Source organism: Neoarius graeffei, chromosome 10 (genome assembly GCF_027579695.1).
Source record: "Neoarius graeffei isolate fNeoGra1 chromosome 10, fNeoGra1.pri, whole genome shotgun sequence".
Classification (NCBI taxonomy): Eukaryota; Metazoa; Chordata; class Actinopteri; order Siluriformes; family Ariidae; genus Neoarius; species Neoarius graeffei.
The window spans coordinates 10,587,954-10,613,750 of NC_083578.1; the positions used below are offsets into that span (position 1 = coordinate 10,587,954).

At 41.4% G+C, this 25,797-nt stretch overlaps 1 protein-coding gene and 1 non-coding gene across 6 annotated transcripts in view; both read right to left on the reverse strand.

Annotated features, from left to right (window-relative positions):
- adgrd1 (adhesion G protein-coupled receptor D1) overlaps nucleotides 1-25,797 on the reverse strand; it is a 111,470-nt gene that overhangs the window by 41,773 nt on the left and 43,900 nt on the right. For all 5 annotated transcript variants that reach the window (XM_060931272.1, XM_060931273.1, XM_060931271.1 and 2 more), the window contains 2 exons: nucleotides 22,564-22,705; nucleotides 3,182-3,255 (listed from right to left, as the gene is read on the reverse strand). In XM_060931272.1, the coding sequence (XP_060787255.1) occupies nucleotides 3,182-3,255; nucleotides 22,564-22,705 (216 nt within the window). The remainder of the gene's footprint in view (nucleotides 1-3,181; nucleotides 3,256-22,563; nucleotides 22,706-25,797) is intronic.
- Nucleotides 8,507-8,670, reverse strand: LOC132893574 (U1 spliceosomal RNA). The gene has a single exon (XR_009655570.1). It is a non-coding gene; the product is annotated as a U1 spliceosomal RNA (small nuclear RNA).

Consider the following 25,797-nt stretch of genomic DNA (forward strand, 5'->3'; position numbering starts at 1 on the left):
GCATCAGTATCGGGTCTCATCCTCGCCGTCATCCGAGCTTTCTTCTCTTATTTCGTCATCACCGGAGTCGAGAGTACCTCTCCTAGGTTCAAACTGGTACCCTTCTAAGCCATAGCCTGCTTGCAGTGTGTCTTGTGGGATCTCTTCGTACGATTCGACAGAGCTGTCGCTTTCACTTGATGCGCCCGACGCCATGATTACACGCTTCTCTCCTAGTGCAGTGGGTAGGGCTGACGTCACGGTCTTTTAAAAATGGCGACTCTTGTGCGGTTTAGCGTACCGACTATTAATAAAGTATTATATTTACAATTACCAAGATATTTTGTTGTTTTCTAGTACATAAATTTGATAGAATACTTATGAATACGTTACTTTGTCACATCAGCAACCGTATATGTTATATTTTGGACCCCTTTAAAATCCGATATGCTTAGATTTATACCGATACGTTAAATTTCCTACCCACGAGTAACTAGATACATAGGAGAGCAAATAACAGATTCATTTCCATACTGATTGATATTTGTATTAAACAAGCGGTCTTTTTTTCCAATGTTTGTGTTGATTCTGTCAAAGTAATATGTCCGCGTGGTATGATGTAAACAAACTAATCTGTTGGCTACGTCAAGATCACGTGTTCAAACCGTCCAAGAAAAATATCCAAAGAAAACGTCAGACATCCCGGAATTTTCCGATTCATTATAAGCGATCTCATTGGCTGTCGATGTCGTCCCCTACCAGACGGACAAAGCCGACTGATTTTAATCACAAAAGTTTGACCTAGTCTATTATCATTCATGAATGTGTTTATAAGTACATAATCTTTCTGCAAACTTAAATGTATGAATTAAGTTTTCTTTTCCTTTAAATATGTTTTAATCTTAATCTAGTCCATTTAATAAAGTGCCAAAATTTAAACTTTATAATATGCAGTTGCCTTACTTTTCTTTTCAGTGCATCTTATCTTAGTTATACATATATTACGGTAATTGCATCAGAAACATTCTAAATCATTACAGTTACAGTAATACAGCAACTTATTTTAAGGTGGCAGGTCTTAGGTTCAGATCCCTTTGTGATCAACAGGAGGTCATGATGCTCGATTCTCTTCACTGGATTGCATAAGGTGGAGCAAACCGCTGTTCGTATTTTCATGCACATTTTTGTTAGAACACGACTTGATCATAGATAATTAAGGGATCCCCGTAGATTTTCAATCCATCATAGACCTCAGTACATACATGTCAACCTTTGGTCAATCAAACCTGTATAACCAACCTCCAAAATCCGTATTTCCCTTATAAAATCCGTATAAGATGCAAATTAAAATAATTTACCTAAAATTTGAATGATAATTAACAATGATATATCCAAGTTACTTTTTATTCAATATTAATAACAATAAACCTTCAGAATAAATACAAAGCTCCAATGTTCGACAAAAACACAAAGTGTCACTCTAATGTTCTGAACTGTACTCCATGACAGCTTTTTTAGCAGTCTGCACCAATACCTCACGAGGCTGCATGTCACAGCAAGTGTCTGTGTTGATCTTGCCGGAGTGCCCATTCAGAATCTTTTCAGTCGCTAGTGAAAGTCGCTCAGGTGGAAATACGCTTTTCAAACAAAATGTTACTTCCCGGTTGGCGGGATTCTCGCAATGCGGTGTGCGCATGATCAGAAGTGGAACGAAGTCTCGCTACCACAAGATAACGCGCGATTTCATGACTCTTTACTGGCTGTCTGTGGTGTACAGTACGTTTGTAAATGTTATGCGCTCTTTTATCATCGTGGGAATTGATTATAGCTCTAAATAAATATTGAAGTTTTTTTAAAGAATCCATATAACTTTATTTATACGCCCGTATACTACGTTTATTGAATCAAATCCGTATAAAATAGGGACATTCCGTATAGGTTGACATGTATGTCAGTAATCTATAACAAAACAGATTAACTTGCATGTTGAACTTTAAGGTGAAATTTCAAATGTGTTTACATTAATACTATTTAGGTCAGAAATCATTGAAACACTGGTAAAATCGATCCTATAATCATGCATCTAAAACCTCGGAGACCCTGAAAATGCACCCGAGAGCATCGATTTCCTAGTTTCGCTTCGCGCCTTCTGCGCTCGCTTTCGTGCCGTTGGCGCTCAATTGCTTGTGTATTATCATGCCAGAATTTAGGGCTTTAATTTTTTCTGGGGAAAACACTGGAAATGTCCACAAAACAAGTTAGTTTTGCGCTTTCATTTTTACGCTATAACAGCCATTCCATCAACAACCTCTCCAAGTTATCAAGACGAGAAACGCAGCTTGTCATGTTACCGAGAAACTCCAACGCGTAAACTCTTCTGTCCTGTGGTGGAAAATGTACAGACTGTTAACAAGTTATACAAAACACCTTGTGATGTCACACGTCTGGCTCAATCATCATCATCATCTTTCGGCTGTTCCCGTTAGGGGTCGCTACAGCGAATAATGTCCTTCCATCTCCTCCTGATCTTTTTCTGTAGCACCAACTGTCCTCGTGTCCTTCTTCACCACATCCATAAATCTCATCTTTGGTCTTCGTCTTTTCCTTCTACCTGGCAACTCCATCTCTAGCTTTCTTTTCCCAATATACCCTGGATCTCTCCCCTGTACATGTCCAAACCACCTCAATCTCACTTCTCTCACTTTGTCCCCAAGCCATCCTACATGTCCTGTCCTTCTAACATACTAATTTCTAATCCTGTCCAACTTTGTCACTCCCGATGAAAATCTCAGCATTTGCAACCCTGCTACCTCCAGTTCAGCCTCCTGTCTTTTTGTCAGTGCCACTGTCCCCAAACCAAACAACATACTGTAGCTGGTCTTACTACCGTCTTGTACACTTTCTCTTTCACTCTTGCTGGCACTCTTCTGGTCACAAATCATTCCTGACCCTCTCCTCCATCCATTCCGACCTGCTTGCACTCTCTTCTTCACGTCTCTTCCATTCCATTCTTGCCGTTTGTACAGTAGACCCCAGATATTTTAACTCCTCTGCTTTGATCACCTCTATTCCTTGAAGCTTTCTTCCACTTGCTCCCTGTTCTCACTACAGATCACAATATCATCTGCAAACATGGGGCCTCTTGCCTGATCCATCACAAATACATGTTTCATTCTTTCATTCGTAGGGTTGCGACACCCACCTGTAATTCAGGAAGGCACAGTAGAGGAAGACTTTGTTGCTCTCGTTCATGGCCTCAAGTTGTTGCTCTTTGCTCTGAAACAGATTTAGAGAGAACGTACTGTGAAAACAGTTTCTCTAAAATAACACCTACATCATGATGACTGTTACTACTTCTTTTCCCGATTTGATGAATTATGCCCAACATATCAGAGAAGACATAGGACAGAGCCAAGCGTTTGCGTTATTTACTGTACTCCCCTTGGTGGAGCTGAGGTGCAAGATGACAATAAGACTGTCACATCCTAAGCAAACGAAGCCAAGCAATGAGGCAAAACATGACGTATCACCATGGCAATGTTTGTGTAAAACAGGAGTGCATGTTTGGCCAAAGACCTCCTCCTGGCTTTCTAAACATCGCCTATTAATGGCCTGTAAGTAGAACCAGAGTAAAGGAGGGAGCAGGCAGGAACAGACAGACAGTTAGTAACTGAACAGGTTACTCTACTGGAAGTGAGCTGGAGATGAGATCTGGAAAGCTGCCATCCCAGTCGCTAGAGCTCATCTGACTCTCAATGTGGCACAAAAATTCAGCCGAAATAAAGACCAAGTCAGAAGGGTTCAAGATTGTGAAAACAAGCCTTCGATGGCTTCGATGTAATAAATCAGATATGGAAGATGACCGTCTTGGCTCGGAGTTGGGCCATAGTAAGGGATAGGGAAGGAAATTATTTAGGAGGTTATTATCCATTATGAGAGCAGACTGGATGCAAACAAAATTACTGGATATACGCTTAATAACTGTTGACAAATACTCAATAGGCAGCCATTATATAGTTCTGCTGGTTTCAGTGTGTAAGTGCGTCCATTTTTCTTCTTCTTAATGTGAATGCAGCACCACAAAAAAAAAAAAAAATTATATATACACACACACTGTATATCTCATGGAGCCTCTCAGCACTCAAGAAGCACCACGCCAGCTCTAAATACTGGAAATAAGTAATGACACAACTAGCTGCTCCTTCCAGCACTTTCCAAATCTTCCATGCCTCGACTTGGCTCTTTGGACGCTTAGCTGTGCTTAATGAGGCTATTAGCCACAGAGCTGTACCCTCTGAAGGTGGAGACTGTTTAACTAAGCAGGTGCCAGCATAAACAACCACAGCTTTTGTTGTGCTGTGATTAAGTTATATTGCTTGATGGGTGTAGAGCCGGCTATAAACATCTAAAGAACGCTAAGCGCCTAATTATAGCCCAAGTGGGAATAGTGTGTGTGAGTATGTGTGTGTTGGACAGATATGTAGAGAAATCAGAGGAATAAACAGTAGACATGGAGTGAGGGGTGTTATTGATATGTTATGTAACGTTCGCTCTCTCACACACACACACTCTCTTTCACTGTATGTTTTCAGTGAGGACTGATCATTTTTTCCAGATCATATTTGCGATGTGATCCAGCAGGTCCCTGGAGCCTCTGAGCTAATGGACTGAGGAATGCATGTGTGTGTGGCCATTAGCACTTGGCCATGTTTCGAGTGTGAATCAAAAATTGAGCTTCCAAACCTAAAATAGTTTGTGTTTGAGTACACAAACAAAATGGGAGCACGCATGTATGTGCACACCTTCACACGTCCAGGTACCGGACCTGTCTTGGTCTGCATTCTTAGTCTCTGTGATCGGATTAAGTGGTTATGTATGGGTATGGAAAATGTGAGAAAAATGTCTTGTGTCGGGTGTCTGAGCACCACATCATAGCTCTCTCTCTCTCTGTAATGGGCTTACAAGGAGTCCTTCAACATTCAATGAGCTCCTGCATGTTCTACACCTCGATAGCTCTATACAAATGGATATATATATATATGTGTGTGTGTGTGTGTGTATGTGTGTTTGATTTATTGCAGCACTGCTTTGCTCCATAAGACTTTGTCTGTGTGTTAGAGTTAAGCAGATCCAGATGGAAGAGGGCAGGGCCATACGCCATATCCCAACATCCCAGAGGTGGGGGTCGCTAGTGCAGCGCGCGCGCGCACACACACACACACGCAGAGGATGTCTGTCTTCCCCATTCCTAGAAAATAATCAACATTCACTCCTCTCATCTGTTTATCTATCTAGAAATTGCCTCATCTAGTCAGCAGTGAGAACCATGATGTATACAACCACCTATCTATTTATTTACCCCATCCAACTATCCATGTAATAAAGACTCTTGGGTGTGCATACATGTGTACAAATGCCCATCACTGACCCATCCATCTATGCATCCCTTCAATCTGTCCATCCATCCATCAATAATACAGGTTAATTCTGAAAGACTCTTGGGTGTGTATACACGTGTATAAATGCCTACCACTAACCCATCCATCTACCCATCCCTTCAATCTGTCCATCCATCCATCCATCCATCCATCCATCCATCCATCCATCAGTAATACATGTTAATTCTGAAAGACTCTTGGGTGTGTATGCATGCGTATAAATGCCTACCACTAATCCATCCATCTACCCATCCCTTCAATCCATCCATCAGTAATACGTGTTAATTCTGAAAGACTCTTGGGTGTGCATACATGTGTATAAATGCTTACCACTGACCGATCCATCTATCCATCCCTTCAATCCGTCCATCCATCCATACATGTTAATTCTGAAAGACTCTTGGGTGTGCATACATGTGTACAAATGCCTACCATTGACCCATCCATTTAGCCATTCCTTCAGTCTGTCCATCCATCCATCCATCCATCCATCCATAATACGTGTTAATTCTGAAAGACTCTTGGGTGTGCATACATGTGTATAAATGCTTACCATTGACCCATCCATCTATCCATCATTTCCATCCATCCATCCATCCATCCATCCATCCATCCATCCATCCATCCATCCATCCATCCATCCATCCATCCATAATACATGTTAATTCTGAAAGATTCTTGGGTAGTAAACATAGTTGTGTGCACATGCCTACCATTCATCCATCCGTCTGTCTGTCCGTCCATCCATCCATCCATCCATCCATCCATCCATCCACCCACCCATCAAAAATACATGTTAATTCTGAAAGACTCTTGGGTGTGTACACGTATATAAATGCATACCACTGACTCATGAATCCAGCCATCCTTCCATCTGTCTGTCCATCCTTCCATCAATAATACATGTTAATTCTGAAAGATTCTTGGGTAGTACACAAAGTCGTATATACATGCCTACCATCCATCTATTCATCATCAATACATTTTAATTCTGAAAGATAGTGTACATTATACATACCGACTATCCAACCATGAAGCCATCCATCTAGCCATCCATGAAATCCATCCATCCATCAGTGCAGCCGCAATACATGCAAATCCTAGAAGATTCTTGAGTAGTACACAAAATTGTATATACTGTATCTGCCTACCATCTATCCAATCATCCAGCCATCCACCCTACATTATCTACTCCCTATGTACTCTATTCATCCACCTTTTCTCCCTCAGCCATGCTATGTTGACAGCTGCAGTAACAGGAAGTGATTTTCCACTCATGAAATGTTGAGAGAGGGGAAACTCTGACCCGAACTGACAGTGACCAGACACTCTGCCTCTGGCTCACCGTTCCACAGCCACATTGACAAGAGGAGAGAATGACACCATGCCTCTCTCTCTCTCTCTCTCTCTCTTTCCATCTATCTCTATTCTCCCTCTCTTACACAGACAGGTGTCACTCTTACTGCTCAGTGGACTGAAAGAGCTATGTGCATGTGCTCGTTTGTTGTTTCTCTCTGCTTTGCAGCTCTCAGTATGTGCTGGGGAAAAGTGAAAGCACTCCAACACTTTATTTACAACAGAGGCCTTACAAAAGATCACAGAGCTCTGGAGTAGCTCACTTTCAAGAGCTAATCATGGTGAAAGAGAGAAGGAAAAGAGAAAGACTGAATAGGTAAGTAATGAGCCTTTTGTAGAAAATGAAACAAACATTTAGATCGACTGAGTTCAGATAACCTCACTTATTCAATTTAGACCTGGAAGTTTAATCATTACGCCATTATGCAACCTCAGTGCTTTTGGGAGGTGCTTGGGCAGAAGCAAGGACATTCTTCTTACCAGCCTATCACACGGTACTGGGTTGCATAATCTTATCCTTGGGTAATTCTGAGCCTCACATTGGCACATGCTCGTAATTACATACTAATTCGCTTTTTTGTGTGATGGTGAAATTGCCTTCGTCTGACTCCCTCTTTATGGGTTCTCTCAACCCACGGCTTTGCTGATTTGGCGTGTGTAGTATCAAGTTTATTTTAGGCTTTTGTCTCTGGTTGTCGAGCCCCGGTTAGACTCAAGGTTTGACCAAAAGTTATTTCCAGTCAAGATGTTGATTCCACTATAGTTATTCCAAAACTATAGATATAAAATTCACAATTTGGCAGAAGAGAACTTCAAATCCCTGCCAAAGTGATATAAAATAATCAAATCACTGAAATGCCTGGCCTGTCTTCTTCACATCAAAACGGTTTCATCCATACTGGAAAAAAACAAGACTCTTGCCATTTGGCTGGTCAGCAGAGATTTCCTGGTGCTGTTTCTCCGTAAGCCGTTTGTGTGATTGGATTATTTTTTCAATCAAACAACCAATGCTGGTCTTTACTGCAAAAGAAGTCTCTGCAGAAAGAATCAATGATCTAACAACACAAATACAGACTGTTAAATGAGACTAAAGAGAGAAAAGGATTTATAATCTCTCTTATACAACAGTGCGGTTGAACTCTCAAATCAGAACGGGTGTGTTTGGTAATGGAAGTGAGGCAGATGCAGGTGAAAGGTAAGAGCGTTTATTAAAAGGGATCCAAAACGTGAGGCAGAGACGAGGTCAAGGAACAGGCAATGGTCAGGCGATCTACAAACACCACAAACTAGACAAGGTAAAGAGAAAAAGCCAAGAAGCCTTTATTTATCACACTTTTAAGCACAGGCTTAAGTACAGTGAAATTCCTTCTCTGCATCTGAAGCAGTGAACACACACACATGCACACACAAGTGAGCAATGAGCACACATACATACCCAGAGCAGTGGGCAGCTACGCTACAGTGCCTGGGGAGCAGTTGGAGGTTAGGTGCCTTGCTCAAGGGCACTTCAGCCCAACCTTCAGGCCATGGCTGCCCCATGTTAACCTAACCTGCATGTCTTTGGACTGTGGGGGAAACCGGAACACCCAGAGTTAACCCACACGGACACGGGGAGAACATGCAAACTCCACACAGAAAGGCCCCCGTCAGCCACTGGGCTCGAACCCAGGACCTTCTTGCTGTGGGGCGACAGAGCTAACCACTACACCACTGTGCCGCCCATAATTATGTGAAAGGGGAGAGCGCAAACACAGTCCCCTACAATCAGAAATTATGCAGTCGAGATTCCTGCATTTGAGGAATTCGTAAAGGTCAGCACAGCCTGAGTGCAATGGCTGGGCCTCAATTTGGTCAAACCACCTTCTTGATCATGGTATTGTCCCTGCCAGGTAAGTAGAAAGTGAGGAAACAAAAATAAAATCAAAACCAGAACAACAATATGAGGAACAATGGCTTGGGAACACAGAATGTCTCATCTCATCTCATTATCTCTAGCCACTTTATCCGTCTACAGGGTCGCAGGCGAGCTGGAGCCTATCCCAGCTGACTACGGGTGAAAGGCGGGGTACACCCTGGACAAGTCGCCAGGTCATCACAGGGCTGACACATAGACACAGACAACCATTCACACTCACATTCACACCTACGCTCAATTTAGAGTCACCAGTTAACCTAACCTGCATGTCTTTGGACTGTGGGGGAAACCGGAGCACCCGGAGGAAACCCACGCGGACACGGGGAGAACATGCAAACCCCGCACAGAAAGGCCCTCGCCGGCCACGGGGCTCGAACCCGGACCTTCTTGCTGTGAGGCGACAGCGCTAACCACTACACCACCGTGCTGCCCAACACAGAATGTATACATCGTAAAGAACAAAGGCACACATGAGGGCCTAAATGACCAGACTGTCACGATCCAGCCCAGAACTTCCAAATCCTGACCTGTGCCTTTGCGCTCTACTCCGAGTTTTGCCCGTTCACCCCGCACTGCGCTAGCACACCTGCTACGCATTTGCTGTTAGCCACTCTATGTAGACACACCATGGAGAATTACACAATGTGGATAAATACTCGCCGCTAAGTTTCATCAAGTTCACGGTCGGTTTCCTGACTTGGATTACGTTTTTTTGGATTAAGATTTTTGCCTAGGAATTTGACTTAGGACTCGTTTTTTTTTCCGGCTCTGTTTTTCTCCTGAGATTATTGTCACCAGTGACTCTGCCTCCACGCTTTCTTCCTTGGATTTTACTAAGAGATTTTCAGACTGTGCTGCTGCACCTGCTTCCTGCCTGTTCTCCTCACGAGCCTACTCATCAGGTACGCCCCAGTTCATTCCTAGTAGTTGCTCATTGGGTCCAATCTGCTCCCATGGCCTCCGGGCCATGACACAGACTTCCATCCATCCATCATCTCTAGCCGCTTTATTCTGTTCTACAGGGTCGCAGGCAAGCTGGGGCCTATCCCAGCTGACTATGGGCGAGAGGCGGGGTACACCCTGGACGAGTCGCCAGGTCATCACAGGGCTGACACATAGACACAGACAACCATTCACACTCACATTCACACCTACGCTCAATTTAGAGTCACCAGTTAACCTAACCTGCATGTCTTTGGACTGTGGGGGAAACCGGAGCACCTGGAGGAAACCCACGCGGACACGGGGAGAACATGCAAACTCCGCACAGAAAGGCCCTCGCAGGCTGCTGGGCTTGAACCCAGGACCTTCTTGTTGTGAGGCGACAGTGCTAACCACTACACAGACTTATCAAGGGGAAAAGTGAAACATGTGAAAGTCATCGTGACACAGTAGGAAGCAAATCAGTGGCAAGACATGAGAGGAAACAAGACAGAAACCAAAAAACGCAGACGTGGCAATGTAAATAAACAAGGAACAATGCGAAAGTGTGACTCTGTGTGACGACGTAACGCTGAGCGTTGTTTGGCACGCTGGAGCTGCAGCACATGGTGTGAGGAAGAAATATTTAACAGCATGGATTAAAGATTATCAGTTCCATGCCAGCTCTCATATATATATGTTGATATGGTGAAATTTTCTGTTCAGAGACATTTGTTTAACGTTTATAGAAGGAGTCTCCATCTCCAGTGTGAGCGCTCTGCAACAATCAGTAAATTTTCCACCATGGGAATGTCTTCAGGACCGTGGAGTTTGCACGTTCTTGGTTATGTGACAAGCCATGTTTGTCTTCAAGAAGGAAAAAAAAAAGAGAAGTTGTTAAAAAAAAAATACATATATATGCGCACAATAATTCCCAAAAAAATCATTCATGGATGCTGTTCAAAATAAACCCCAGGAGTAATTAAACTGTGAATCTGGAAAACACTGACTACTGGTAAGTTCTCTATGTGAGAAACTCTTCCTGTGCTTGATCCACCCATGATTACATCACAGTGTCCCACTGCTCACTTATTTACTCTCCACCCAGTCTCGGTCTCCGCTGTAAAGAACACAACACTGATTTACTCACACAGGGTCAAACAGTTAAACTAATGACATGACTCAAGGTTTCAGAGCACATCCTGTGATTCAGCGCCGTGCACTTTTATCGCTGTGAAGAACATGTCTTGATAACTGCCTCAATCAACATACACATGAGAAAGCCTAAAGGAGATAACGGCTTTAGATTTAGTCGCTCCCTCCCACGCGAACGTGAATCGCCTGATAAAAATCTCCCTCCGCACACACCCACGGCACAAATGCACAGACTCCGCTGTCATGTATTGCCCTGCTCTGTGATGAGGCGTATTTTAGGAACTGCCTGGTCTAAATAAAGTGTGTGGCTGAGCTAGTGATGCCAGGGCACACTGCCACAACACACAAGATACAAAAGTAAAGGAACCACTGCCTTTCAAATCTCAACTTCTACTCCTCAGAGCCAGCAGTACTCTATAATTGAGCCTATGCACTAGTGAGGTTGTAATTTAGAGAGTCTGTTCTTAGGCACAGACACACACACACATATATATATACACACTCACATACACACACGCGCAGCACAAAGCCTAATGAACCTGCTAGCTGGATCCAGGCACAGTCATTGGCAGGGATATGGTTTAGTGGCTGGCCGACAACTGAACCTCTGTTCCAAATTTATGCCCAACAGCGTGGCTCGGTTCAGGTTAAAAGCCCTTTGGTGCTTGTTCCTGTGCTCCAGGATTTTCACATAATTCCACACAAAACTATTTCCCGGCTGTTGAGAAAAGCAGACCAATCATGGGTAAGATGCAGTAACTCCTATTCGGCGTATAAAAAAGACAGAAGCGCGTCAAACAATTTTTATTCGGTTTGCACAAAATCTTGAATGTCAAGAGAAAAAAAAAAAAAAAGTTGGAGCTGTTCCTTGCGAGCATTTTCCAAAAGTCCCAAAAGAGCAATCATATGCAACAGCAGCCAGAGGAAAAATCACTCAGAAACTGAAATTTGATAAATGATGTGTGTGTGTGTGTGTGTGTGTGTGTGTGTGTGTGTGTGTGTGTGTGTGTGTGTGTGTGTGTGTGAGAAAGAGAAAGAAAGACAGACAGACGAATTCAAATATGACACAAAGCCTTATTTAACTTTAAAGAGCCACAAAATGAAGCAAACAAATGAGCTCCGTGAGCTGTGAGCCAACGAATGCTGAATTAATACAATGTGAGCTCAAGCACAAACTCTGGTTCTCGTTCTGAATCAAAAGCTCACGTGTGAAGATGAGCAAACTTTCTTCTGAAGGTCTGGGATCTCAAGAAAGTCATGGAAATTGAAATGCTACAACTGAAACCCTATACTATATGCTATATACCTGAACAACGTTCATACTAGTATAAAACAACTGTCCTAGGAGAATGTCGAGAATGATTTTAATATCTTATCAGATGCCTGATGAAATTTCACTGTATCTTGAGAACATCAGAGCTTTACACAGTACAGTCCCAGAAATAAAGGGACCAAACTGCACTTTTTCTTGTCTTTTGTATCTTTGGCGTGTATCTTTAACCTGGGATGGGGAATATCATGGAGCGTTAAATTTATTTTTAGAGTAAAGCCACATCAGTGGTCTTTAAGGTCCTCATTTTGTAATTATGCTATATTATATTCAGGTGAAAGAGAGACAGTAAAGGTGCAAAAGATGTACCGTTGACAGCACAACACAAGTGACAAGGAAAAGTCCCGTAAAGTTACTCTGAGAGTAAATGGTTAAAAAAAAAATAAAAATACGGTGGCATGCTGCCTGGTGCGTTCTTTCTGCTCTAATAGATTACACCATAGATAATTTGACCATCTAATCAGGAGATCTGAAAACAGCAGGCGTATTTTTTTTTTTAAAAATATATCCAGCAAATCTCGTTCAGTAGGTCCATCTGTGATGCAACGGCAACTTAATAGTCAGCGCTTTCTTGAACTAAATTAGATTTGAACACTAAACTGTAAACTTGCAGAACTTGCCTGTGTTCCTTCAAAGCTTGACATTACAAGTTCCAAACTGTATATTAAACTATATATTCAGCACTCTATTTTTATGGCTTTTTATAGTCATGGATTTTATTGCACTGACTGAAACAACACTTCTTGAAACATTAAAAACATAAGACCAAAAAAAAAAAAAAAAAACCCTAATCCTATACTCTGCCTGTAAACTGGCAGTGGATTGAGGAAAATATGAAGGAAAAAAGTGTAGAAGCAGGAAGCCTTCCAAGGACAGGAAATAAATCAGGGCTTGTGATGGGAGGGATAGTGTATCTGCTGCTACAGAAATGACAGGAGGAAGGTTTTAATCAGGACTGGGAGGGGAGAGGAGAGGAGAGGAGAGGAGAGGAGAGGAGAGGGTGTAATACTTAAGAAATGTTTTAAAAGTTAATCGCAGAGGATGACAACGCCCTTGAGAAGAAAGGATAAAAAGATAAGAGGGGATTAAGGTGAGAAAAGATATACTAGAAGGGTAAGACATAAATGCATCTCAGAGAGAGAGATGAAGTTTAAAAAAAAAAAAAAAGAGGCCACACATCCCGCAGCTCCTGGCTACAACCAATGAGTCTAAGCCAGGCCTCCATCTGCTATTGATCACCAAACCTCAACCAAGTGCGATACAGTGATGAAAATAAGAATGAGCGGATTTCAAACATGCCATGTGTGTGTGTGAGAGAGAGAGAGAAAAGAGGAGATAGAGATTCATTCCCACAGGCATTGGGTGTATCCTGGAAGTTATAAAAAGCCACTGGCACAGCAGAGCGCTTGTTATTATGGTTTAAAAACAGAAGAAAAAAAACCAGATAACATGTTACGCAGAAGGAAAAGATTATCAGAACCGCTTCATGACATCTGCGCTTACTTTTTTCATTTTGTTAATGTCTTCTAATTAATCTGTGATTTTAATATTTTGGAAATCCTCCCAGGAAGAAAATAGTTTGTGTTGCAGAAATAGTCCAGACACACACACATACACACAGGGTAATGTCAATGTGTCCACTCGTAACTTTTAAAACAATGGAAAAAAAAAAACCCACACAGAAATATTTAATGAAATGTTGCTACAACATTGAGTAATCTGGGTATTGTTGCAGGACAACACTGTATTCATGGGCTCTAATGTTTATATCTAACCACAGGGCATGAGCAAATGCTCTCTCGCACACACACACACACACACAGGTTGTTGTACATTCTGTCTGATCTACTGCTACTTTATTAGGCCATAAAGACAATGCAAGCTTGTCAGAAAGCTTTTTTTTTTTTTTGGCCTACTAGATTTGACACTAACCGACCGCGGCATTTCTGATGAAATCACTCTTTCCGTTCCTTGATCTCATTCCATCGATGCGATGTGTGTCCAATACAGGAATACCTCAGGAAAGGAAAAGAAGAGGAGAGGAGAGGTTTGGAGAGGTGCGGAGGTGAGGTCCTGCCACTTGGCTTTGTTCCTCTCTCTCTCTCTCTCTCTCTCTCTCTTTCTCTCGCGATCCAAAGGTAATAAATCACGCTTGGAGCCAGGAGCAATCATCATACACACACACACACACGGTAGCTATGGTACATCGCAGGGAATCCAGTATGAGAATGAGGTGCCTGAACTACACAGCAATGATAACACACTTACGAGGCAGCACACACACACACACACACACACACACTTTTGTTTTAACATCCTTATGAGGACCTTCCCTTAAAGTAGCAAATGAATGCTATTCTGCACCTAAATATAACTCTAATCTTAGCCTCAGTAACAAAAAATGATGACATAAATTAACTTTGGGCCTTTTTCATTAAAAAACAAAAAAACTGCAGCCTTGTAGGCAGCAAAATTCAGATATTTCTATCATTCAAATAAAGCATGAAGCAAATAGACTAAAAGCCAGTATCCTGCTTAGGGCTGAGCCCAAATAATCACGCTGCAAATGATTCGCAATTTAAAGTGACAGGAGTGTTTTACTTTTATTATTTTTTTTTCTTTTTACCCCAAAATGGCAACCTGTGCACAAGCACTGACTCCAACTGACTTTCATTATGTCTGACTGGAAGGATTATTATTTAAATCATCTACATTTTGAGGTGATGGCCAGGAAATCTGTGCTGAGCATGGTTCAGATTCAAGCCGGAGATTTCTTACAAGGAATACTTAAAAAAAAAAAAGCCGATGACACTGTAATCTTTCAATTACTCTACATGCAGCCAAATGACTTTCTACACTGCAAAAAATTATCTCTTGTTGAGAGAAAATATCTTTAATATGGGTGAATTTATCTATTATTTCTTATTAGAAGTTTACTAGAACTCAAAGATAAGATTATTGAGCTTACTTTGAGACGCTTTTACTAATTTCAAGCCTTAAATTTTCTTATTCTATTGGCAGATAATTTTGCTTCTTTCTAGAATTGAATGCTTAAAATGAGCAAAATTATCTGCCAATAGAATAAGAAAATTTAAGGCTTGAAATTAGTAAAAGCGTCTCAAAGTAAGCTCAATAATCTTATCTTTGAGTTCTAGTAAACTTCTAATAAGAAATCTCATCTCATCTCATCTCATTATCTCTAGCCGCTTTATCCTGTTCTACAGGGTCGCAGGCAAGCTGGAGCCTATCCCAGCTGACTACGGGCGAAAGGCGGGGTACACCCTGGACAAGTCGCCAGGTCATCACAGGGCTGACACATAGACACAGACAACCATTCACACTCACATTCACACCTACGGTCAATTTAGAGTCACCAGTTAACCTAACCTGCATGTCTTTGGACTGTGGGGGAAACCGGAGCACCCGGAGGAAACCCACGCGGGCACAGGGAGAACATGCCTAATAAGAAATAATAGATAAATTCACCCATATTAAAGATATTTTCTCTCAACAAGAGATCATTTTTTACAGTGTAATATTTTCATCTAAACATTCATTATGTTCCTTAATTGTTTCATAGAAATATAAAGAAAAAAAGAGAGTAGATCAGAATAAAGCAGTATTATGAGCACTAATGCTGGACATACACTGTGCGATTTTTGGCCCGATTTTGACATGATTTTCACTCGTGCGACTATTTTGGAGATCGGGCCGAGTTTTGGCTCAATCGTGCGTCTCGGATCGTGTAGTATACACGGGGTAACGACAAGCGATTAACACCTCACGACCTCCTCCCGATCAATCGGATGAAAATCAAACCTGTTTGAAATCCTGAGCATCGGATCCGAGCATCGGATCGTGTAGTGCGAGAACAGGAATCGTAAGCTGCGTGCTGTTTACCCCTGCGATTCACTCGTACAGTGTGAGCAGCAGCTCAATACCGCGACTGAAAAAAATCGCAGTGTATGCCCAGCTTAACATACCACTAGCACTCCTGACAAATATCTGCAATCCTAATAACTAAATGTTCAGTATTCTTTTTAACCGCATTGCCAATCTGAAACTAGTTTCTCTTCACCAGTGCTTGTGTGTTCAATGTCTTTTTATATCATTCTAGTTTAATTTCTCTCCGTGCACCCAAGCACAAATGTGGAGTCAGAAGAGTTTCTTAATTCACAACTAAATAAATGTCACGTCATTCACAAATGTAAATATGTTTTGTAAACGTAGGGTCGTCTGTCTGTAAATAAACGTGACCGCGTCATTCATTTCTGAATCGTGTGCAGAGGGGAACCGTCAGGGCCTCCTCGGCCTTCGGAGAAGTCCCAAACATATCAGCATTTCAAATGTTAAATTTAATTGCTTTCAGAATTTCGTTACAATTATTCTCTTCTAATTCGACCTCATTTTTCTATCAAATTTGCTTCAGAAATGAAAGGGTTACTGTCCTGAAAACATTAAAATCGAGTTCTCCAATGAGATGTTTTTGTTTGTTGTGTCTAGGCTGAGAAGAGTTTAGAGCTGCTCACTCATTGGTTAGGACTTCATTGCTGGGACAGAAAGCCATGGCAGTGTACGTTTATGTAGGAAGTGACAGATGAATTAACCAATCAGATTTTGATTTATAGTGGGAGGGACCAAAGATTTATCGCCCTAGGCTATAGTGAAGTCACCTTCCAGCTTCCACCTTCCAGTGTTCATCAGTAGTGTTAGTGAATGCTAATAAAGTGGTCAAGCCAGTGCTATTGAGAGCAGGTAGCACAGGCTAACGACCGAGAAACTAAGGCTACGTTTACATTACGTCGAATCAGCGGATCATCAGATTAACGTTCTTAAAACGATTCGCGTTTACACTAAAACCGTTAGCCGTGCACACAGCAACACCAATACACGGATACGCTCGGCTCCGCAGGCATCCTGCGCTCCAAATCACTCCGCCCTGAACAGCGAGTGCCCTCTGGAGGGTGCGCACTCCGGCCCTGCGCAGCTCACACAGCGCGCGAGTGAAGTGCACAAGCCACGATTCGGGACTGAGCCGCTGTGTGTGTGATCCCAGCGCATATCACTTACTACTTGCAAGTGGAAGGATGGCAAGCCTAAAGACAATCATAAGTACACAATGGGCAGTATTTGCATCAGTATTTGCAGTATTTTCATACTTTTATACTTTTTAATGAAAGGTGATACAAGGCGGAAGTCCGCGCCGTTTTTCAGCAGTCGCGTCACATGACCAACGCCAGCGAATCAGGAAGGTGGATGTCACAGTGACGTTGTCCAATGACGACGCCAGCTAGAGCTCAGCACAGCGTGTTCGCGTATCTCAATGTTTACACAGCACCGGACCAGATACGATCTAGATTGAATACGTGGACGCTGGCGGATTCCCGTTTCCCGGCTTTTCCAGGCGGTTTAATGTAAACGGACAGTGCATCCGCGAAGAAAACGAGACCGATACGGTCTAATGTAAACGTAGCCTAAGATTTCTGTCTCTAGACTCTTCTTCCACGCTGCACACTCGCAACAGTATTTTTCACTCAGACTTAAGTATTCATTTCCCGATGTAATTTACCGAGTTACTTTTAAAAGCAACATCGACAGCTACACACAACAGAGCGACCTGGCAGCCTGCCGCTAATCCCTTGCAAAATCCTTTGCCCTGTTGCTTTCTTGGTGTGTCTGCCTAAAGCCTCGGTCACAACTGGCCGTACGTGCTCCTATGGCCGGTCTATGTGCAAAAAACGCAAGAAAAGCACGGAGGGCGCGCGTGTGACGTGCTGATTTTCGAGCTGTAGACCGGCCGCAGAGGTTCTTTGTCATGTCAAACAAACTCTACGGGCACTTACGGTTTTTTCAGGTTGCAAGACAAACTTACGGCCAACGTGCGTCTTTCTCCACGAACAAAAAAAAACGCAGCGATTTGGGAAACGCCAAAAATCGCACGGCCAAAAAATCGTACGTCCGGTTGTGACCCAGGCTTAAGTTTTGTCTGAGCTGAAGTCCCAGGTCTAACAGTAATGGTTCGCCACTGATCGTGTGACATTTATTTGTGAATTAAGAAACAATAATAATACTACTACTACTAATAATAAGCCTTTATTTGTCACATGCAAACTCAAGCACAAGGAAATTCCTCCTCTGCATTTAACTCATTTGAAGCAGTGAACACACACGTGAGCAATTAGAACACACACACATACCCAGAACAGTGGGCAGCTGGTAGTTAGATGCCTTGCTCATGTTAACCTAACCGCATCAGTCCTCGAAAAAAATCTCCCAGCCTTACTTGCCCGAAAAACAATTCCACTTGCCCAGAGCTTTATGTTATTTTGGAGAGGACAGAATGCAGTTGATTTTTTTTTTATATCCATGAAGCAGCATAATTATCATAAATCCACAAAACCATCACACCAATATATGCACACACATTCAGAAAGAAAAGTTCTAGTAGCAGAGGAATGAATAATTTAGGGTATATTAAGCTGTAGAGTTTTGAAAGAGTATAATAATAATGCTGGAGCTTTGTTTCTGTTATCAAAGGAACACAGTCCAGTGCAAAATGCCACCGTGGAACCAGAGTGTAGAAATGAACCTACAGTTCAAGAGAGTTCTACACACACTGAACTTTACAACAGCTGTACGTATGTGAAATGGAAATAAATCGACTAAGGCAGGAAAAAAACTATTTTGGATAAAATTGTTATTGTCCATTACACACTGATCAACCGGTGTGACTCAATTGTGCCTTTGAATCGAGAATAAATGAAAAGGGAACTGAACATTAACCGTTTATTGAAATTATTCTTAGAAGGGTGATTATAGTTACTATATAACTGCAGCTACAACTCAACTGGAATGTGCTGATTCTGTTAGCGTTTGTAATTATTGGACCATCCGCTATTAGATAAAATTAAAATAAAATCTTACAATATTGTTTGAAAGTCGAGAGCAAGATATTTCGTTCTTTTACAAATAACACTTCAGATATTGTTTTAACAATAATAAGCATCACTGTATACATGACAGAGTGCAGATAGCTGTGTAACTACATGTCCTTGGGGTTGCTGAGACATGGATGAGTGGGAATAAGATCTAGACCACAGTTCAAGTCAAAGGTCTTTGAGAGTAAATGCTTTGGCTTTTACAACATTCTGCTCCCAAAAGCTGATGTCAGGAAAAAGTCTTTACTTTACAAAGAAGGTTTTCTTGCTTCTGTAGTTTTTTAAAACCGTTCTTCCGTGTCAGGACTTTTCGGGAAAAGACGGTATATTCCAACATGTAGCTAATGCTAACGCTAGGCCACAAATCTACACCGTCACTCCAGTCATTTCGAGGAATTCTGCACGGATCAGAACCGCTAATAAACTCTAATTTCCGTGTATATCGATCCTTCGCTTCTTTCTAACTAAGATTATCCAAGTAATCCGGTAGTAGAACTTTTTTAGCTGTAGCTTTCTTCGGACAACAGCAACAGACGCCGGACATCTCCGCTTGGCTTCAGTATGCGCACAGCCAATCAGTGGGTCCCGTATGTGTTTGCGATTTTTATGTCACGATTTACAACCAATGGGAGACACCCTTTGTCGGCTGTCCACCAATCACAGGCTCCCGTGCCACAATGGCGGTATGTTGATACATATTTAGAAAATAAAAATGATATCCTTACGAAATATATGAAACCATCAAAAACAATTTTAAAAAATCTTAATATTATATACTGGTTAAAGGTAAGGAACATTATTCAGTGATATCGTTTATTATTAACTCCAGTCGTGATATAAAAGTTCCAAGTTTGACACCCGCCCGCTTCAACCGCGCTGCTGGCACACGATGTCCCTGACCCTCGTCGCCCTTAGCCAATTGGTATAATTATGTCGTTACGCGGACCCCTCTGAGCCAAGCTTTTCCTGTACACTCGAACACGCATGCTTTGATGAATTATAACCCAAAACAAGGAAATTTGAATGATTTCCTCAAAATAGTTTTGTACTTGTGTATATTGTCGTGTTGAAAAAAAACTTTTTAATGAATTTCCTGTGAAACGAGACGAGTTACTTTAGACTGGTTCCCTGCTCTTTTCGCGCCTATGTGCCTGTGTTGCCAGCACTAACTTTTGTCGTCTGACTACCATTAAAAGTTTTACTTATCCTTGCAAAGACTTTAGTCGTCTGGGACGATTGGACATGAGGTTTTTTGAGCATTGTGCGTGTTTTTTTTTTAACTGTGGGGGAAACCAGAGCACATGACGGAAACCCACGCAGACACGGGGAGAACATGCAAACTCCACACAGAAAGGCCCCCATCAGCCGCTGGGCTCGAACCCAGAACCTTCTTGCTGTGAAGCGACGGTGCTGACCGCTACGCCACCGTGCCGCCCATGTGGCATCTAATCTGACTCCATACACAAAAGCTTCTTTGACACGCAAAAACAAACCATGCTTTTGTTAATAGCGTTCAGGCCAAAAACATGTTTTGAATACTTTTTTGATTTCTCTCTTTTTTTTTGTTTCCTATTAGAACTTGGCAAAATGGCAGCAGTGACAAATTGCTCCCTTTTGATCAAGCTGTGCCCTCAAATGAACTTGAAGACATGCTTTCCTTTAGTCATCATTCTTCCTGATTTCCACCTTCGCTCCTTTCTGACCCAGTTCTGCTCTACATTCCAAACTCCTCTCCATTCTTTTCCCTCTTTTCTTTCAGTCCCGAGACAGAAAGGTCAAGCTATAACCACATCCTCAGTGAAGTTAAGGGCAGCGCTGTTTTTAGATGGCTTTGGCAAGACCATACGCTACAAGCCTCTTTCACATTATTGGCCTCTTTCTATTCAACTCACGCTTTCTCTCTCGTTCTCGCTCTCAGCAGCATGATGAAATTTAATACTGTCTCTCTGATTGTATTGTTGCTGTAACACAGGAACACGGCAGACCATTAAGTGCAATCAGAGGGGTTTTTTCACTCCCATTCAACATCAACATCAACATCAAAGTAAATCTGAAACTCATGACTCTTTGTTTAGAAGTTTATGTAAATGGTCTAAAAGCCTGATTTCAATCTCGTATCAAAGTGAAGCTGTTGTGACATTGGTTTTTATTGGATCCAGTCTACAATGTTTCTTTGTCAAATACCAAAAACTACCTTGCATCACTTTATAAGTTTAAAAAAAAACAAAAACCCTGGAGTAATCATATTATCAGCAGGACGCCAAGTCATTTCTGAGCTATGCACAGGAAGAAGAAGCAAAAGAAGGCCTCCATGGCGACGTGCACACCCAAATGGATTTGATTTAAGAGCTATACATGCTAAAACCATAATAAAGCAAAAGCACAAGGGAGGAATTTGGACTGGATGGACTACATTTGGAATAAATGTTTAAAAAACACATGCAAATGCTCTGGGTGTTATTTTTGTGCGAGATCCTATAATTCCCTGGCTTGGATGAGGAGTCGTGTCTCTATTTGTGGGTTTTGGATGGAAGGATTGAAGAAGAGATGGATTGATATGTGTTGAGTTCACAATTTTATCTAATGCTACACAGCACTAAAACCTGTCAGATGTTGCTGAAATGATGAATTGATTTAATGGACCTCAGCAGTAAGTGGAAAATTAAAAGCCTTTGGTCAACATCCACATCTCTCTCTCTCTCTCTCTCTCTCCAGCTATTTTCTATTTTATTAGTCACCTCAACGCACTGCCTTCCATGTCAATTTTTAGATGCATTTCCCATGGAAAGCTGGCAAATCAACACATCCTCACGTCCATCCGTACCACAATCCACACAGTGAAATATGTCCCTTGTTAAATCAAATAATTGTTCCGTTTCAGAAAACCCCAACGCCAGCCAGCTCTGCTTATTCTTTTGGCAAACCGTGTGTTTTGTTTTAGGGTTCTTAAAGAGGGGCATACGCTGGGAAATGATGGAAACTGAAATAGATCTCCATGGTTAGTATAGGAGTGGTGTACCCGTGTGAACCCCTGTACTTAGGCAGTATGCCTCTTTTCACTCACTCACTGACACAAAACTACTGAGGCAGGGGGAAAAAAAAAAGATTTTCAAAACTGAAATGTAAAATCTGTGGAAACACAGGCCTACGAAAGAGAGTTTTTGGTGTTTTTTTTTGGGGGGGGGGGGGGGGGCTGAGCTGGAAATGAGCCCTGCTTATGGCTTTTTTTTTTTTAAATGAGCTGTCTCAGTGAGTTGCACACAATTATGTTAATATTGTTTATGAATGAATGACATGTTTGTTTTAGCCATCGTAGATGCTTTATAGGTCTGTCATCAAATGATGCTGCAAATGTAAAGAAAAATAAACTTACAAAACCTCCAACGAGTCGCGCTAAACTGGTCTAACTGACTTAAAGCATGAGCCAGTCATAAATAAGACAATATCATATCTTTCTCAATCAAATGCACTATAATAATAATAATAATGACTCCTTGGCCAAGGTTACGTATATCCGTGATGTCCTCTTACCAGTTGGTGTGTTAGCATGATTCTGATCAGTGGCTCTGATGACAGGTTGACTGAGAGGGCAGGAGAGGGCTCCACCTTTAGGGAGATCAGGTAGCTGGCCACCTGGATCTTATGGTCCTTAAATTCCACTGCCTCGTTGATCCTGGGGAAATGGGGATTAGAAGTCAGTTCAGAAACATGACAGAAGAACTGTTTATTACCAGTAATGAGTGGAGACGTTAATGTTTTAGATATCAAGTTAATGTTGTTCTCTCAACAATACTTCAGTGCTTCAGAGTTTGGGGGCAGTGGGAATAAAAGATCTGGCGGTACAGTTTTTTCGATAGGGATGTTAAGAAGAGTAGTATCAATAGAGGTCAATGAACAAGTTGGTGTATAGAAGGACAGAAGCCTTCATATTAGGGATGTTAACCGATGACCGTTTGACCGGTGGTTGACTGAATCAACGTCAACCGGTTAATTTTTTTTTGGTTGTCGGTGAAAAAAAAAAATCAATCGTTTTGAAGCTGCCGATTTTGGAGCGGAGAACCTGGAATTCTGTGTTGTAAACGCTTGGGGCGTGCCATGGGTGTAAGGACAACAGCTGACAAATCAGAAACACCCATTCAGTCATGTCCCCCCCCCCCGCCCCAGTTAAAGACAGCTGACAAATCAGAAACACCCATTCAGTCATGTCCCGCCCCAGTTGAACACAGCTGCCACTCGGCAAAAGAAAAAAGTGTAGACACAGGCTTTTTAGCTTACAAATTACTATTCTGTTTTTTTTTTTTTAATTATTATTAGAAGGCACATCGAGTTTAGTCCTGCCTTGGCCAGTGCATTCTGAAAGTATGTTTCGGTCTGTAGCCAACAATGCATGTTATTGCAGATTATATCTCTCCACACAAACTAAAGGTGCAGATGCCGACTTTTTCACGGCTTTTTCATGGACTGTAACGGCATTTGCTTATGTAGTAATTTTAATACAGAATTTACTCTGATGAAATTATTCAGACACTCCAATGCCCCCCCTAAAAAAAAAATCGGATCTGCACGAGCCGTGAAAAAGGCGCGCCGTTTGCATCCCTGTTTAAACTCATAGGTTAACCGGCTAATGAGGCTCGGTGGTTGGTCAAGATTTTTTTTAGTTTTCGCCATCCCTAGTTCATATACATACAAGCTACCTACCAATAGCTTTCATGGCCGTAAGTGTAAAGGTGATGATACACGGGGCAACTTCATACTTGCCAACCCTCCCGATTTCAGCGGGAGGCTCCCAATTTTAGCCTCCGTCTCCCGATTGTATTTGTTAAAAACTGGATAATCTCCCGGTTTGGGGAAATCCCTACCGCCAAATTAAAAATACTCCCGATTATGTCCAGTCAGAATCGTATGAAAGACACTGCTGACGTCAACTGATTTTTAACCAATCAACGAACAGAATGACAGTCACTTCCGTAACGTAGGATTCACCCAGGCTGTCCGACATTTTTTACAAGCAGTCATTCATCATGGCCACTAAACCTAATACCAAATGGCAAAAACATGAATGCAAATCCCAGGTTGGATGGGAGAACGAATTTTCATGGATAAGCAAATGTTCGACCAGCCAATTACACATTTTAAGGTAAAGATACCTTAAATCAGAATATAATGGACATTTGAGTGTGAAATTAAACTAGTCTTCCGTACCATTTCAGAAACTGTATAACTTCTAAAGTGTTTAGTGAAATTTTGCATGACAGAGAATTTGTTTGGTGAGTGTATTTGAATAGTGTGGTCGCGTCTTAGTGCTATTTTGAATTTATGTTTGAAAGTTTTAAGTGAGAGTTTACAAGTGAATTATCTGGAAAGTGATTGATTTTGATAGAGTTTTGAGGCTTTAAAGTGCCATTCCACCATTGGATGTATTTTTTTGGCATAAAATACAATATATTTTATGACAACATGACTAGACAGAGAAATCTTTTAGCTTCAAAATTATATATCAAACATAATTTTTTGACAACGACAAGTATATTAATTTTGCGACCAAAGTCACCTACCCTTTTAATTTCCGTGCGGTAGTGAAACGTGATGTCATCGGCAGGTTCCCCTTCTTGTGTACCACGTCACGTGTGACGTGGCACAGATTATCAGCAATGGCGGATAGAACGCGATTGTCAGCTTCGGAAAAGAAGCGAAGGAAAATAGCGAGTGATGCCCAAAGGAGACGGTCGATGCTGAATATCGGCACAGCAATCGACAAGTGGAAATCGCGTTCTATCCGCCATTGCTGATAATCTGTGCCACGTCACACGTGACGTGGTACACAAGAAGGGGAACCTGCCGATGACATCACGTTTCACTACCGCGTGGAAATTAAAAGGGTAGGTGACTTTGGTCGCAAAATTAATATACTTGTCGTTGTCAAAAAATTATGTTTGATATATCATTTTGAAGCTAAAAGATTTCTCTGTCTAGTCAGGTCATAAAATATATTGCATTTTATGCCAAAGAATACATCCAATGGTGGAATGGCACTTTAAGTGAAAGATTACTAGTGAGTGTATTTTGGTAGTACTAAAATGTTGCATTCGAGTGAATTTCTTTGTGGAGTATATTTTTATAGTATGGTAGTATTTATAGTGCCATTTTTAAATTTTGTTTGAAAACTTTCAGTCAAAGTTTGCAAATGAGCAAATTCCTTTGCTGCATTCTGATAGGATTTTGATTGGATTTCTAGTGCTTTTTAAAAATGCTGTTGGAAAGTGCTTAGTCAGAGAGATGCATTTTAGTCGTACTAAGACATTGCAGTATTTATTTAATTGAGTTATTATTTTGGTTAAATCTTATTAAAATTTTATTTAATTTATATATGATATTATAGTTCTCTGTATTTTTACATGAGCTTACAGAAGGAAAACACATTTGATGCAATCCAATAATACCTTCATTCACTGTGACTATTTTAAGAAATGATAAACATTCTTCTACAGCATCACTTGTGTTATTTTCTGTGGGTCTCTGTATGGATACAATATTCAGGCATGAGATTTTTCAGCTACAAATCTGATTTAAGACTTCCCTTTCATTGTTATTATATTAAAATTCAAGACAAGAGTATTATTTCAGATTTTTCACTCTGAGCTCTCTCATGCCCGATACATGAATCCCATAACCTATAGTAATTGATAGAACAATATCAACAATTCAAAAATTCCTTAATTGTATAAATTTCAAATGGTTTGCAATTAATTGGGATCCACTGTTTTT